At 51.6% G+C, this 16,212-nt stretch overlaps 1 protein-coding gene across 4 annotated transcripts in view; it reads right to left on the reverse strand.

Annotated features, from left to right (window-relative positions):
- Positions 1–989: 989 nt before the first annotated feature.
- SAMD4A (sterile alpha motif domain containing 4A) overlaps positions 990–16,212 on the reverse strand; it is a 107,817-nt gene continuing 92,594 nt past the window's right edge. For 2 of the 4 annotated variants that reach the window (XR_003987631.1, XR_003987630.1), the window contains 8 exons: positions 15,526–15,612; positions 12,592–12,904; positions 11,142–11,227; positions 9,109–9,227; positions 5,627–5,828; positions 5,221–5,347; positions 2,269–3,405; positions 990–1,255 (listed from right to left, as the gene is read on the reverse strand). Coding sequence is in view for 2 of the 4 variants with exons in the window: in XM_030451567.1 (XP_030307427.1) it covers positions 3,218–3,405; positions 5,221–5,347; positions 5,627–5,828; positions 9,109–9,227; positions 11,142–11,227; positions 12,592–12,904; positions 15,526–15,612 (1,122 nt within the window). In the remaining 2 variants the exon portion in view is untranslated. Of the gene's footprint in view, positions 1,256–2,184; positions 3,406–5,220; positions 5,348–5,626; positions 5,829–9,108; positions 9,228–11,141; positions 11,228–12,591; positions 12,905–15,525; positions 15,613–16,212 lie in introns of those variants that run through there. The other 2 variants (XM_030451568.1, XM_030451567.1) reach the window with 2 other exon arrangements.

A 16,212-nucleotide genomic window follows, 5' to 3' on the forward strand; every position in this document is an offset into this window, starting at 1 on the left:
GATGCTCCCATCGCTGCTCAGGGCCAAGACAATCTGGGGGATACTTCTGCAAACCCCTCCCCACACACCCCCAATCAGTTCCCTTCATTAATTAATTCTAAATTTATTCTTAGTCCATCAGAGAACTGGGAGCAGTGAAGCCAGTGCTATGCTGAGCATCACCCATGGGTATTTCTTTTTCTTTTCTGTCCCTGATCCTGTTTTTGCCTATTTAATGCCCTCAGACCTGATTTGTATTGGTATTTATATCTTATTTATTCTATGTGTGTTATTTTGGTGCCCTTTGGGGGCTGGTTTTTTATTTGGCTGGCTCCCAAGTTTCTCCTTCACCCCTCATCAGGATGGATTTGGGCTGCAAGCTGAAGGGGGGGGGAAAAACTTAGGAAGGGAGAGGATGTGTAAAGCCAAACTGCAGCAACCTTCCTGGGACCCACTCAGGCAAAAAGACACCCAAAATACCCCCAGCATCCCTCCTCCTTTCACCAACATCCCCTGGGACACCTCTGCCAGGTGAGATGTCCCCATCCCACCCCCCCACATCCCTGCACCCCCTCTGCTGCCCAGACACAGCAGATGCTCTTGGCTCAACCAAAGGGACATTTTTGGGGGGTTATTATTATGATTATTATTATTTTTAAACTCTAGGCTTGCCAGGCCAGTCCGTGCCTGACTGCAGTGAAACTCAAGGGATGGGACCACAGGCCCTGAAGTCCTCACTGGGATGGGCAAATCCTCCCCAAAAGGTTTTTTTTTTTTTTTTTTTGGTCACACACCCCCATGTGGTATTCAATACTCATTTTTAACCAGAAACCAGGTTTCCCCACGGTGCTGGGGTGAACCCTCCGTTGTCAACACTCTCCTGCTGTGTCCCCTCCACCCCCTCCCCATGCTTTTTTTTTGTTTTTTTTGCTTTTCTTGGTTTTTTGCTTTGTTTCCCTCCCTCCCTCCCCCTTCCCTACCCCCCAAACCCATAGCATGGATGTAATAAATGACAACACAAATTCCAAGTCTAATGATATGTTCACGAGGACAATCTACACATTCACAAAAAATTAAAACAGGAGAGAAAAGAGAGAAAGAGAGAGAGAAAAGAGAGAGAGAAAGAGAGGAGAGAGAGGAGGAAGGATGCAAAGCTGTCTCTGAGGCTCCCTCTGAGCCCCGACCTCGCCGCTGGACCCGCAGCAGTTGTTGTCCCGGCCAGCGGCCCCGCCCCGTCCCGACACCTTCTAGATCGTGGAGGTTCGGTCCACACCATCTGCAAGTGAGAAGAAAAGACTTAGGAACAGCCCCCCTCGCTTTCCCCCCCCCGAGCTGGGGATGGTGGGAGATGGACCCCCAGAGCATCCCCCACCCTGCTACTCATGCACCGATGGGACCATCACCACCCCCATCACCCCCCCTGCCACCCATCCCCATCTCCCCAGAGGGGTGCAGAAGGGTTTTGGGGGGTCAGCATTCTGCTGGTGCCTTTGTGCCACCATCTGTCCCCACCACACAGCAGTCCCCCTCCCCCCAAACCCCGAGTTGCCATCCCAGCACTGGTCCAGACCCTCTGCAGTGTCCCCATGGAACCTTTCCCAACATCAGAGGGGGGGTTGGGGGCAGCTGGGACTTGGCACAAAGTAGGTGTGAGTCTGGGACCCCCCCCACTATGGTGGGACAAGAATGGGGGGGGATGAGGACAAAGCCCATCCTGGAGGTCTCCCCAGCAACAAGCCATGCAAAATTTTCCTCCATCTGAGGATTATCAGAGGAAAACAAAACCCAGGAGCTGTTTCTACATCCCCAGAGCCCCTGTCCCCAGTGTCCTGTGACAACATGAATGGGGGCCACAGGGAGAGGGGGGATGCACACCCCATCCCAAAGCTGAACAAACGGCCCCACTGCCAGCACATTCTCTTCCACCCCCCGAGGCCACCAGCAGCTCTTTTGGGGACACCCATCAGCATTTCCAACCCCACATCCCCCATCCCAAATCCCTGTCCCTGAGATGAAGAAGCTTGGGGGGAGTGTTAATTCCCCAAAAAACCATCCCTGTTCTTGGCCACCCCAGAGCATCACAACCACCTCCCCCCCCACAGGACTAAAAACAAACAGGTTTGTTACACTGGAATTTTTTTTTTTTTTGTGTTGGATTTTTTTTTTTTCCATACCCCAAAGGTTTATTATTTTTTTTTTTTTTTTTTAAAGAGCTATTTATAGCACGAGCAGTTTGGAGAGGCTCGGGGTATGTGACCTGGAAAAAAAAATAACTTGGAGGAACAGTACCCTGCAGAGGAACAAGACAGCTAAGCCTCTCCTGGGCACACGCCGGAGAAACGCTTCGGGTGACAGAAGTGTCCTCGTTTTCCCAGCCGGGGCTGTGGCCGTGGCACTGCCAGGGCCCTGCTGCCTCTGACAGTCCTCCTTCTGATGTCCCTGTCCCCAGGAGGGGGCTGTCCCATCGCTGCAGGGAGCCCGTGCCAGAGGTGGGATCCCCGCAGCAGCATCCTCCCCGAGGGCTCCGCTCCCACCGTCGGACGCAGTCCAGGGGTGAGACCCCAGCTGGATACTGGGGGGTGGGGATGCTCTGGAGAGCTCGTCCAGAAGACGGAGGAGATGCTTGTCCCATCACCAGGGTGTCCTCCTTCATTCTTGGGGGGGGTCTGCTGCATGGCTCAGGGGGCACCGGGTGCTTCTGGTGCTGGTGCTTTTTGCTGTGCTGGCCTCTCCATCCCGCTGCCGTCGCGTTTTCCAATCTTCCCAACCTGGTTTTCCACCTGGTCCTGCTCCCTCCCCAGTGCCCCCGGATCTGCCCCAGGCGAGGAGGAGCTGGCACAGCCCCAGCAAACCCCTGGAGCTGCTGCTTTACCCCCTGGTGCCCCCGGGGCTCCCGCACCCCCCGGCCAAAACGAGGAGGGACACGGGTGACAAAAAAAAAAAAAAAAAAAAAAAAAAAAGGTAAAACACTCCCAAACCTGCGAAGCGTTGGAGTGCTCCGGTGGTGGCGAGGGTTTTATGGAGAACTAATAAAACAAACTAGCGAGCTAATGCTAATGATTATTAGCATTATTAACTAGTGGCTAATAAGCACGGACTCCACTCGTGCCGGGTGCGATCCCTGCGTCCGTTTTTTATCCCTCTGCCTCGGCAGCTTTGCCCAGAGATGTCACCGTCCCCACTCCGACTGCCCTCGGGAGCATTCCCCTCCCTGGGAGCATCCGTCCATCCCGTCCCCTCACAGCCACAGCCTGTCCCAGGTTTTGGGGGGTGGGGGGCAGGTGGCGGGGGGCTCGGTGGCATGGACGTGCTGGAAGAGGCCGAGGAGGAGGGAGTGCTCACCGCTGAGCGCGTGCTCCGTCATGCTCAGGCACAGGGACTCCAGCCTGTTGTTGATGTCAGGTTCAGTCACCGGCACCTGGAACTCTGCAAGGATAAAAAGGATGAGAGGAACTCAGTCAGGAGCAGCATGAGGTAGGAATCCACCCCAAAGATGGACCATGAGGCTTTTGAGGTTTTATTTTTTGGATGAGGGCGTGGAGCGAGAGCAGCTTTAAAAGGAGATGGGAGATGGAGATGGGATGTGAGGATGGAATTGTTTGGGGTGAGGGTGCTGAGCCCCTGTGCCAGGTTTCCCAGAGAAGCTGTGGCTGCCCCATCCCTGGCAGTGTCTCAGCCCAGGTTGGATGGGGCTTGGAGCAACCTGGGCTGGTGGGAGGTGTCCCTGACCATGGCAGGGGGGTGGCAATGGAGGAGCTTTAAGGTCCCTTCCAACTCAAATCATTCTGAGATTCTGTGATTCCATGGCACAGCACCAGAGGTGAGAGCACAGGAAAATCTCACCATACATTGATAAAAGAAGTCAGACTGGTATCCCCAGGTTCTATTCTGGGCACAAAGGACCAAGACACTTGTCCAGCAGATCCATGTCAGAGCCAGGACCCAAATCCTTACCTCTTTAGCTGTGTCTCACTGTTGTCAACTCCAAATGGAGCTGCTATTGCTCCCTCCAAACCTGGTGCTTCTCATTTCCCTTGCTTAGGGACCTCCAGCAAGAAGAGCTCAAAGCTCTCCTGTTTCTTACCACCAAGGGCTAAAATCTGCAGGGGCTCCATGGCCTGGCAGCAGCAGGTGGGTGGAAAGGAATGGTTCAGCTTAGCAATGCTGGGCCTGATCCATGCACCATCAAAACACTCCCCTCCTCTGCAGCAAAAGCTGAAATAAAGCTTTTGCTACCACTGGATGACATCTCCTGCTTGCCACCAGCTCTCAGGACCATGGGATGAGAGCCAGGAGGGTTGAGGTCCTGCCAAAAAGTGGCTCAGGAGCCCAGCAATACATTATTCTTATTTTCCTTACCACTCAGTCTGTATCTTTGGCTCCCTGAAAGCTCCTGTGCCCTCATTCACCACAGGCTAATGGGCAGAGTGAGACCAATTTATTGTTCCTCAGTGCCTGCAGAACTGGACCCTTGTCCTGGGGGTTGATCAATACCCCAGAACAGAGGCTCCTTTTGCTATACAGGGTGTTTGCCACCTAAATTATGGTTAAACCACTGCAGGCACCTGATGCTAGGGTGCTGAGCTGAAATCATGGCAGAAGCTTAAGGATGAGGTTTAGTTTAGGGTTACAGACTAATGAAGGGATAGAATCATAAAACCCCAGACTGGTTTGGGTTGGAAGGGCCCTGAAAGATCATCTAGTTCCAATCCTCCTCCAAGGGTGGGGTCACCTACCCCTGAGAAAGACAGAAAAAGGCATAAATGTCCTCACAGGGAAGATGCTCCAGGCTCAGGGTCCAGGTTCAGCAGGAATCCCCATGAACCAGAGGATGCTCCTATAGATGGGAGCATTTTTTAAGGTGTTTGGGAAGGAGGCACCAACTCAGCAACCTCTCCCTTCACGTGCACCAGAAAGAGATTTTCTCCCACAGTCCCTCTGAGTCTCCACATCCATGAAAGAATAAAAAAGGTGAAGGGAAGAGCTTCCACCTTCTCTATCTGATGTGAAGCTCCTCAGAAGGAAGCAAGGTAAGGCAGCAGCACTGATACACAGGGCCAAGATGTTATTTATAGGCTCAAAAATCCCTCCAGAGACATCCCCACTTCCATCAACCCAGTCAAATCCAACCAGTGGGGGGTGATGTGCCTGTGGAGAGGCTGACCAATCCATCCCCTTTCCTGCAGCCTTCCCTCACCTTGGTGGGCTGTGGGGAAGAAAAAGCAAAGCCCTGCTCCTTACCTGGCTGCTGAAACATCAGCATGGTCTGCGGGGAGGTGTGGACCGGCAGCGAGCGCGTCCTCTGCACCGAGCTGTGGCTCCGGCTGGGCATGCTGTTGCTGCCCCCAGGGTTGGCAAACCAGAGGTTCTGCAGGAAGCAAAAAAAAAAAACCCCAAAAAACAGGGTGCAAGGTGTCAAGCAGAAGCCTCCAAGCCATGTGTTTCCAACCCCCACTCCTCCCCACCTCCCCTTTCTTTCCAGTCCCGCGCCCGGCCGCACAGAGGAGGACAAAGGGGTTTTGCTTGCATGGCTTGAGAAGGAGGAAAAAGGAAGGAAAAGGAAGAAGGAAAAAAAAAACAAAACAAAGGAAGCTTCTGGGGAAGGGCTTGGAGAAGGTGGAGATGCCACGAAGGCCAAGCAACCAACCTGTCTGCCTTGCTTGAGGATGGCGGGGCTGGCGGCGGGGCTGCGCTGGGGGGTGCCCAGGAGCCCAGTGGGGCCCAGCAGCCCCAGGCGGGCGGTGGGGAGGTTCCGGGAGGGGATCTGGAACTGGCGGGGGTTCCTCCGGCCCAGTCCTGCCCCTGCAGATCCGGCTGTGGGTAAGGAGTTTGACTGCCCAAAGCCTCGGCTGAGGAGAGAGAAAGCATCGTGGGTGAGGAGTGGGGTCCTGCAAGGGAATGTCCTGAGGGTACCTCTGTGTCCCCGTGAAGAAATGGATCAGAGCTGTCACCCCGAGGACTGGAGTAGTGTGCACCACCCCATGTGCTGGACCAACATTTACCATCTCATATCCTGGACAATCACCACCCCATGTCCCACACTGATGCTGCCAACCCCTCATGTTGTGGACCAGTATTCACCACGCCATGTCCTGGACCAACATGCACCATCCCATGTCCCACACTGATGCTGCCAACTTCTCATGTCCTGGAACAATGTGCACCACCCCATGTCCTGGACCAACATTTACCATCTCATGTCCTGGACCAACATTCACCACCCCACGTCCTGCACTGATGCTGCCAACCCCTCATGTCCTAGACCAGCATGCACCAAACCATGTCCTGGACCAACATTCACCATCCCATGTCCTGCACTGACACTGCAAACCCTTCATGTCCTGGACCAATGTGCACCACCTCATGTTCCACACTGATGCTGCCAACCCCTCATGTTGTGGACCAACATTCACCACTCCATGTCCTTGACCAACATTCACCATCCCATGTCCCACACTGATACTGCAAACCCCCATGTCCTGGACCAATGTGCATCATCTCATGTCCTGGACCAACATTCACTATCGCATGTCCTGCACTGATGCTGCAAACCCCTCATGTCCTGGACCAACATTCACCACCCCATGTCCTGCACTGACACTGCAAACCCTTCATGTCCTGGACCAATGTGCACCACCCCATGTCCCACACTGATGCTGCCAACCCCTCATGTCCTGGACCAGTGTGCACCATCTTGTGTCCTGGACCAATATTCACCATCCCATGTCCTGGATCAATGTGCACCACCCCATGTCCCACACTGATGCTGCCAACCCCTCATGTTGTGGACCAACATTCACCACCCCATGTCCTTGACCAACATTCACCATCCCATGTCCCACACTGATACTGCAAACCCCCATGTCCTGGACCAATGTGCATCATCTCATGTCCTGGACCAACATTCACTATCACATGTCCTGCACTGATGCTGCAAACCCCTCATGTCCTGGACCAATGTGCACCACCCCATGTCCTGGACCAACATTCACCATCCCATGTCCTGCTGATGCTTCCAGCCCCTCATGTCCTGACTGATGTTCACCACCCCATGCTCATCCACCACCACAGGTTCACCACAAGCTCTGCTCCTGCCCAATCTTCCCATCCTGTTGAGGATGTTCCTCTATCCTGCACATTAAATTGGAAAAGAAGCAGCTTGGACATGAACCAGCAACATCTTTTCTTCACCCTGCCTGCCAGTCACCCTCCCTCCCTCCCTTCTGCAGCTCTCAAATTAACATTTTTGTTTAAATTTTTATTTTACTCCTGCAAAACAGGCCTGTTCTTAAATAAAGACTAAAGCAACACAGGTAATTCCCTGAGCACCAGAGCCCCTGGCACCTGATCTCCTTGGTTTTGACTTAAACTCCTCATTCCTCTGAGCATAACAAGAGATCTCTCAGGTGTTGATTCTCTAGTGTCTCCTAAAAGTTCAGCTCATGCAGTTGGGCTTTGTTTACTGGGAATGCTTGAAGGGCTGGACCTTTTCCCCTTCCAGGAGGTTAACTTTAATGAACTTGGTGCCTTCTAAGACTTCACAAGTTCTGGAAAACTTGGTTAAAACAGCTAACAAGTCCAAGACTTCCTAGTGAGGGGCAAAAGGTAAATTCCTGCAGTGGTGGGACTGACTCTACACCCATTCCTGTCTCTGCACAGCAAACTTCCATCCAGTGATCACATCTGGACCCAAGACCACACAGTCCAAATGTCCTGAGAAACCAATCTCAGCACATGAAACCACATTTCCTCCTTGGAGGGGAGGGTCAGACACACTGGCATCCCACCCCAGGTGGGTTTTTTGCATTTAAAACCAGGGAAATGACACAAGGATGATCAGATAATCCTTGGGAACACAGCAGTGTGGGTCTCCTCACCATACAACCTTGGCTTTGGGTCCCTTCCCCAGGAGCTGGGCAGCAGGACTGCAATGTGGTGACCAGGTCTGAGCACAGCTGAGGGCAGGAGCTCTCTGCAAACCCACACTTTCCATGCTCCACATTCCCCCCTGCTCTTCTCCAGCACTTCATCACCCTCACAGATGTTTCAGTTCACCTTCCTCCCAGCCCTCATCTCTCCTGCTTGTTACAAACATGCTTCAGATGACATGAACACACTGAGAGTCCAAAACTAGATAAATTTACCAGGCAGAAGTAGGACAGGGTTTCTTTAAACCTTGTCCAAAAAAAAAAAGCTCTTGCCATTGATTCTCCATGAGATAAGCAGGACTGGGCACATACTCCTTCCTCACATGCAGCTTCCCAGGAGCAGAAGAAAAGCAAAATGCAAACTAATCAAAAGCAGCAAGGAAACTGGAGAGCATCCTAAGCAGCCCTGGGAAAGGGGCTGGGACTGTTTTGGGCTGGCAGCCCCATCTTGTGCCTGGGGTCAGCATGGGTGATGGCCCAGACCAAACGGGTCCATCAAAACCTTTTGCTCTTGTCTCTCCTGCTTCTCATCCTGCCATGAGCACTGAACCACTTGTGCTTTTCCATTCCCAGATATTCCAGCCAATTCCACCAAGGAACACTCTGTGTCTGTGCTTCTTTCTGAACTCACATCCCAGCTGTCCCAACACTCCCAGTTATGTCCAAAACATCTTTCTTTAGAGGGGAAAAAAAAAAAAAAAAAGAACTTGCACAACACTGCAATAAAACAGAGTTAGCAGCATGAAACAAAAGCCCAGTGATGTTGTTAGAACTGATCTAAAAATATCTCTTTTTGCTATAACCCCAAAGCTTTCTAGGATCATCCAAAAATCCAGCATCCCCAAGGAATTAAGTGAAAAAAACTGAGCCCCTCCAGTTCTGCACTCTCTGCAGGCTTCACATCTTGTGGGGTTTTTTTGTTTTGGTTTTTTTTTGACAGATGAAGGCTTTTTGGTGAAATACCAGCACTGATGTAACCAGTAAAGGGCAGCAGCAGGGGCTGGGATACAGCTGGGAAGCTCCGGGTCGGAAGCCAGGGAGATGTGATGGGAATTGGTGGGGCAGGGACTGCTGGGCAAGGCCTGGGTTGTATTGCTGAACCTTTCCCAAACCTCCTCCCTGAGCCTGGCAGGATCCATCTCCTCCCTCCCTGTTGGGAGCCATCAGGATGCTCCCACTGACCCCCCCAAACCTGGCGTACCTCCTCTGCTGCCGATAGCCCGACAGCTCCAGGAGGGATTTCCGAGGGAAAGACCGGAAGAGTTTCTGCACCTGCTGTTTCCATGACAGCAGCCTCTTCTTCTGGATCTCTGTAAACGCCTGTACCCCCCCAAAGAAAAAAAAAATAAATTAAGAAACACACGAATGTTTTTCTGTACAAAGCCAGCAGGGATGAGTGGATGGGTGTGGTGTCATGAAAAGCGGCGGGGGAGTGAGTTGAGTCCCACTGGAAAGTCCAGAGGGAAACCCTGGTGTCTCCTGAGGATTTACTCATCTCAGGTGCTGACAGTGGTCCAGCAGCATCCCCTGTGGCCTGGAGTGACAGCCTAGCTCTTCCCCTGAGGCTGCCAACCCCTCTGGGCAGAGCCAGGCTTCCCCAAACCCTCCTTGTGCCCCTCCGAGCTGCCAGGGGCTGAGCCCAACTCCCCATGGGGTTTGACTTATGTCACCTGGATGTGTATCTAGAAAATGCTGCCAGGGTTGGAAAGTGTCAGGATTTGGAAAGCAGAGCTGCTCCAAAGCATCCAGCATCCTCCTCCTCCTCTGGGCACTGACAGCTTCTTGGGGTGATCCCTCTCACCCACCTGGACTTCTGGCAAAGGTCACCCATGCAGGGGATGGACCTTCCCCAACAACACCCCAGATCTCCAGGTGAGCACTGTGGGTCACAGGGACACCCACATGCCCTGATTTATTCCTAACTTGATTGGCCAGAGCCAATGCAGACACTGGGTCCTGGGACATAGGCTGGCACTGGTGGGGTGACAATGACACCACCAGATCCCTCCCAGGTGCTGCTGGAAAAAGAGCCCCTCTGCAGCTCCCTGTCTTCTCGGATTTGCTCTCCAGCCTTGGGCATCTGCTCCCACCAGCCTGCTCACCATGTCTCTGCACCCCTAAGGATGCCTTGCTCGGCTGTCCAAAACATTCTAGGCACCATTTCCAGGTTTGGATGCTCTCCAAAAGAAGAGCAAATAGGAGCAGACATGTTCTGCCTTCCAGCCACTGCCTGTGTTCATGTGAGACCATACCCACAGCTCTGAGCTTGTCTTCCAGCAAACCCAAACAGTGGCTGCCACCATCCTGTACTTCACAGGGCCAGACACGGGGTGACACCATGGGTGCTGAAACCCCCCCAGGATCAGCCGAGGTGTCCAGCCAAAAAAAATACATTGCAGCACTCTCATTTTGCCCACTATCCCACTATTTCACCCCGATTCAAAGTCCCCCCCATGCCTGGTCCTGCGTGGATCAAACCTTTGCTCAAACCTTGGGCTGTGAGCTGCCTCACTCCTCTCCCACACACTTGCAGCAAAATTTGGGGTTTGCAGCCACCTGAGGAGATTCTTCACTGCTTTGACAGCTTTTTTTTTTAATAAACAAATAACTAAGAAACGTTTAAAGCCTACAGCTCCAGTGAGAGGCTGTGCAAGCTCCCCCCTGATTTCTGCCATATGGGCGGGCGATGAGCAGCAGATTGTTCCTCCAGGTGCAGCTGGCAGGGGTACAAAACTCTGCAGGACACCAGGGACACTGCCCATCCCTCCCTGCCACCAGGCAGGAGTGTGCTGGAACCTTGTGACACAGTCTTGGCTGTCCCAAGCCATCTCCTGGCAAAAGGCAGATCCAGAAGGAATAGAAACAGATGCCCCCGTTGCAAAACCCCAAGACCATGTGTGAGGAACAGGAGGTGGCAATGCCAAGGGATGGCTGGGTCTGTACACATACTCATCCTGGTTTTTTTTTTTTTTCTTTCATCCAGCTGATCAAGCTGTGTCACAAGCTGGATGACTTCCCCAGCTCCATACCCTGGCAATTAAGTGGAGGGGGAGCAATGTTTCCAACCACCCCGTTGGAGCTACTGCCTGCTGCAGCCCTGTTCTGTCAGAATTACTATTAATACCCCCCAAAAATATTTGTGTTAGAAACCAAAAGGTTGACATCAACAGACACTTTGGAAACAGTTCCTAAGTGATGAGGAACAACAGTTTTAGATGATCTGTCACGACTCACCTCGTGGATTAGACATTTGTCTATGAGCTGTAAATAGGAACTTATATTCTCTTCATCAGGGCGGGAAACTAAAAGTTGTGTGCATACTGGAAAGAAAAGAAAGAGAAGAGAAATGGGAATTGGGGAGACTGAGTTAGAGGCTGAGGAGTCCAAGGATGTCCCCTGTCCCATGAGCAGGTCTTAACATCAGTGAGAAAAAAACTCCCTTCCCCAGTTCCTGCTGTGCTGTCCTATATTTAGGGCTGGATTTTGTTCTCTGTTAGGGGGGTGTAAATCTAGAGAACACCACTGAAGTCACTGGAATTAGACCTGAGCAAACCAGGGGGCTGGGATTATTCCCTTTTCCTAATTACAATGCAGCAAGAGCACCACTGGCTCGAGCTCCTGCTCCTACGGCCAAAATCCACCCCTGTGCAAAGGGATTCCCACTTTTCCCAATGGATTTTAACCTCTTTGGGAATTAACCCTGCCTTGTCTGCCTGTGCAGTCAATCAGCTGGGGAGAAATTCTGCACCAAGTTTATATACAGAAAAGATCACATCTGTTTTTTGGTTTTTTTTTTACAAAAAAGGTCTGAAATAGGGACAGGGCTGATGTTTCTTTGTGGCATCCCAGTAAGTTTCTTTCTATTCCTGGTCTCCTGTGTGAGCCCATGGATGAGACTCCCATCCCCTCCCCTCTTCCCCAGGGAGATCTCCCTGCAGACAGCCAGCACTGATACCTCAGCTGGGGGTTAGGACACATCTGAGCTCACACAAATTTGCTCCAAGAGCCCTGTACATGGCACTGAGTGTCCACCCCTCCTCACATCCCTCTTGTGCACCTCCCAATGTGTTAATCATGGACTTATTAAGGTTGTAAAAGACCTCTTAAGTCATCAAATCCAACCAAATTAATCCTGTGTACCCAGCACTTGGCATGGGACAGCACCAGGGTATTTTGAATATTCTGCACCCAAATCAGGGCTTTAAAACTGGCTTGGATGCAGCTGATACGCACTCAGGCTAAGCCTGAGTCACCAGTGTGGCCTTTCAATGAGCAAAGCAAGCCTGAGGGATGCTCCTGAAAACATCTCTGGATTGGTGGGATGGGCTCTGAAGGGGATGGGTGAGGATGCTACCCATCCCTCACCTGGGGAAGGGGGAGGATCCTACCCTTGACCTGGAGCAAGGAGAGGGTGCTATCCCATCCTTCACTTGGAGCAAGGTGAGAATGCTATCCCATCCCTCACTTGGGGCAAGGAAAGGATGATATCCATCCTTCTCCTGGGGCAGGAAACCCACCCCATCAATGCCCCTCCCCAGAATTCACCCTCTTATCTCTTCCCACAGCACCGGGAAGCCTCAAAAACCCCTTAAGTGCTTTTTGCAGTTGCTCAGGAGCATCCCAGCCTTGCCCTGAGGTAGGTGTCCCTAAGTAAGCACACCAAGAAGAGGTGACAAGCTCTCACCTTTCCCCATCACTCTGGTGAACTGTCCAGGCAGGTCACCTTCAGGCAAAGGGCCACCCCCCGACTCGCCCTCGCATCCCGGTAAATGGTGCTGCTGCATCCCCCCTGCTGCTGCTGCTGCTGCTGCTGCTGAGTCCTTGCAGTCAGAACCTTGGGTGTCAGAGCCCAGCAGGGAGGAAGGGTGATGGGAATCAGTGTCCCGGCTGTGCTCCTCCGTGCTGGAGTTTTGGGAAGAGTAAGCTTTGATGGGGGTGAGGATCATTTGGTGTAGCTCCTGCAGCGGGACACGCAAGTTGCCACCTTCCAGGATGTCCTGAGGATTTAAGAGGAGAGAAGAGGGTTTGTCCCTGTAGGGATAATGGGACATTGGCTATGAAACAGACCCTTGCTACCCCTCAAGAACTCCCCCCCAACCCTGGGGAGCCTCCTCCTGCCCCAGGACCCTGCTGCAGTTCCCATTCACCAGCTGTGGTTCATTCGCTTTTTGCTTAGACCAGGGGGAGCTTGGAGCTGCTCAGGGACTGTGTCTGATGATCTCTTGGAAGTGCTCAGACCTGCAGCCTCAGAGATAAACATGACCCTGTCAGTCACTGGGACCCCAAACCAGTGGCAATCCAGCAACAGTGCTTCCAAATTTCCACCAGAAAGAAGCAAATCCCATGAGAGCAACTGAGCCCCAGAGATTTCACTGCCCAGAGCAGTGACCATCTGGCTCCTTCCCCACCAGTCCCACAACTGTGACATTTTCTCTCTATTTACTTGGGATTACTTGGAATTTTGTCTCTGGTTTCCAGCATGACATTCAAACTGGGTTCTTCATAATTGCTCTGCCCCAAAGAGACAGCAATAGCATCCTTGTGCCCTGGGACCATCATTACAAAGTCCAGGAACAGGGCTGGGATGCAGGAACTCATCCTACAGCAGCAAACTGGGGACATCCCCATTCACACTGGGATGGACTAGGGGAGCAGATGCAGAGGTGACAGAGGGAGGATTTCAAGAGGAACAGGGTGGGTTGTGGTCAGACTCCCAACAGGGAGACCACAGGGCTGCAGGTGAACTTAGATCCATAAAGTAAAAATACTCAGCTTGGAGATGCTGGGAAAGGTCCACCTGGGAGGGAGAGGGTTTGGGTACAATCCCAGCCTTGCTCTCAATAATAATGTGGATCCAGACCCCCCTTTCTATGGTCAGATCTTCCTCCCATTGATGGGAAATAGCTGCATTTTGGTTTTGATGTAGCCTGGACTGGAATAGTTGATTGCACACTCTTGCATGGTCTGGCCTGTGGGATGCTCCTGGGAAAGAGGCAGCTTTTGGGATGAATCCTGGCTGTGCTCAGGGAAGAGACACAAAGTGGGTGCATAGGCTGTGTGTGAGCCAGGAGAAGCACTGAAATGTTTGCTCAGCCTAATTCCTGCTGCAACCCAGGCTTACCTTCAGACACTTCAGCTCCACTCCTCTCCAAGACCTGGTCTCAGGCTGCTGGGCACAAGTTTTGGGGGAAAAATCCTGTTTTGCTAACGGATGGAGAGGGGTGGAGCAGCTCTTTCCAAAAAAGCAGCAATCTGTTGCAAACTAAAAAAACCCAAGTCCCACACATGCTCTTGTTTAGCCAAAAATAAAATCAAATAAAATTGGGATGGGAAGCCTGGAAAACCAGAGATGTTTCCTCCCAATGTAAAGAAGCTCTGAGCTCCAGCAAAGTGGGACAAGGTCACAACTCCACAATCTAAACACACCCAGCCAGGGCTCCAAAGCAGCCACTGCCACTGACCTCCTGTATTTTATAACCTGTGTAGCTGCTTGTGGCAACTCCATGGGGCTAAAGCTCCTGCCCTGTGCCATTTATCAACACTGTATTTCAAAACCCAGGTGGAAAAGTAGGGGAAGAGGCTGTTCAGCTGCCTGCAAAACACAGCACTGAAGCAAGCTCATCAATCCAATGGGCTTAAACCCTTTGGATGTAATAATTATTATTAATATGCAGAGGGAAATATGGCTTTATTAGCCATACTCTGAGTAGGAGCCTGTCTTAAAAATAAATAGTGGAGCAGGGAGCTGAGGAAAACAACAATAAACAGCACCACAGAGGTATTTAGAAGCCCCTGGTGGGAGACTTGATGAGCTGCTGTCTGAAGACAGTGCAATTAAGTATAATATAATATTGCAATAATAAATAGCTGGAGGATGGGTGAGCTGCTCCCTGCCAGCCCACAGTGCTGGGGCTCCTCCAGCAGCTGTTTCTGCAGAGGTTCAGCTTTGCTGGGAGGGAAAATGAAGTTTCTGTTTGTTCACCTTTGAAATTCCTGTTGCTCAGGTACTGTCGTGGGTGTCAGGCTTTTTATCTGGGGACAGATCACCCATATGATGCTCCAGAAGAGAGCAGTGGTCCTCGACCTGACAGACACTGGGAAATCCCAACTCTTTTTGGGGACAGAGAGGTAGGGGCAGGACTGGGGGTCCCTGTGCATGCAGGGGATCTCCTAAGAGGGGCAGTGGCATTAAGGTGAGAGAATTAACTGAGTGTCTGAGGGATAAACAGGGGTTAAAGACTCTGCCCATCCATATCTCAAGTGGGACAGTGGCTTTGTGTGGCTGGAACTGCTCCTGCACCATGGTTCAGCAGGTGGTCAACCACCTTCCCACCAGCAGCATTGGGATGATGCCTCCATCACCCAGAGCTCTGGTGTTTCTGAGCAACCTGGAGCTGGGCAGAGCTTGTACTGGTGCTGAGGGGCTTTTCCATCCCAGCTGCCTGAGTGCTGGAGATGGATTAGGAGCTACATGGCAAAATACAGCCCCAAACAAAACCTGCATCTGGTACTAAAGTGTTTGAGACACCATTCAAGATCAGATCTCAACATGTATAACCAAAATAAATTCCTGACCTCTTGAAAAAGAAGGAATAAAAAAGTGGTTGCAATTACTTACCCTTTCTAAAGACTTGAGCAGGTTTTGTCTTTCTTTTAGCTTTTGGATACTGATGACTATTTTGTGTCTTGCACCTTTGGTAACGTTCTGCAAAAAAACAACCAGCACAAAACTTGGTGTGAACATTTCCCCAGGACAGCTGGTTCAGCCCAAATCCTTCCTCCCCTAAACACAAAGGGCTGCTACAAATTAATCAAATTTCTGACAAATTAATCAAATTTCTGAGTGCAGAGATTAGTGGGGGGCATAGAAAATCACTTAAGGACTTGCTGAAGAGGGAGATTTCCAGCAAGTCTGTCCCTCCCTGGTATATCTCACACAGTGGAAGTGCTGCTGGGTCCTCTCCATCTCTAGGCTAAGGTGGAGGCAGATGTGACAGAGGGAAAACTTTCAAAGGTTGGAGTGGCAACTGGCCACCAAAATCCCATGGACTTTACAGAAATTGGGCACTTCAGACCATGCCCCCAAAGCTCCTTCATCCCAACTGGAAAAAAAAAAAACCCGTAAGTCCAGTTCCCAATGATGGGACCTTTCTGCTGGGACTCCAGTAAGAAATCTGTGACAAGGCATTTTTTAGGTACAATGTGGGGTTTTTTTCACCCCCCAAGACCTGGTTTTCCTTTTTCTGGTACCTTCCCAACCACCTGCAGGCAAAACACCTTCTATGTGAAGATGCACAAAGAGGGA

The sequence above is a fragment of the Calypte anna genome, chromosome 5A, assembly GCF_003957555.1.
Source record: "Calypte anna isolate BGI_N300 chromosome 5A, bCalAnn1_v1.p, whole genome shotgun sequence".
Taxonomy (NCBI): domain Eukaryota; kingdom Metazoa; phylum Chordata; class Aves; order Apodiformes; family Trochilidae; genus Calypte; species Calypte anna.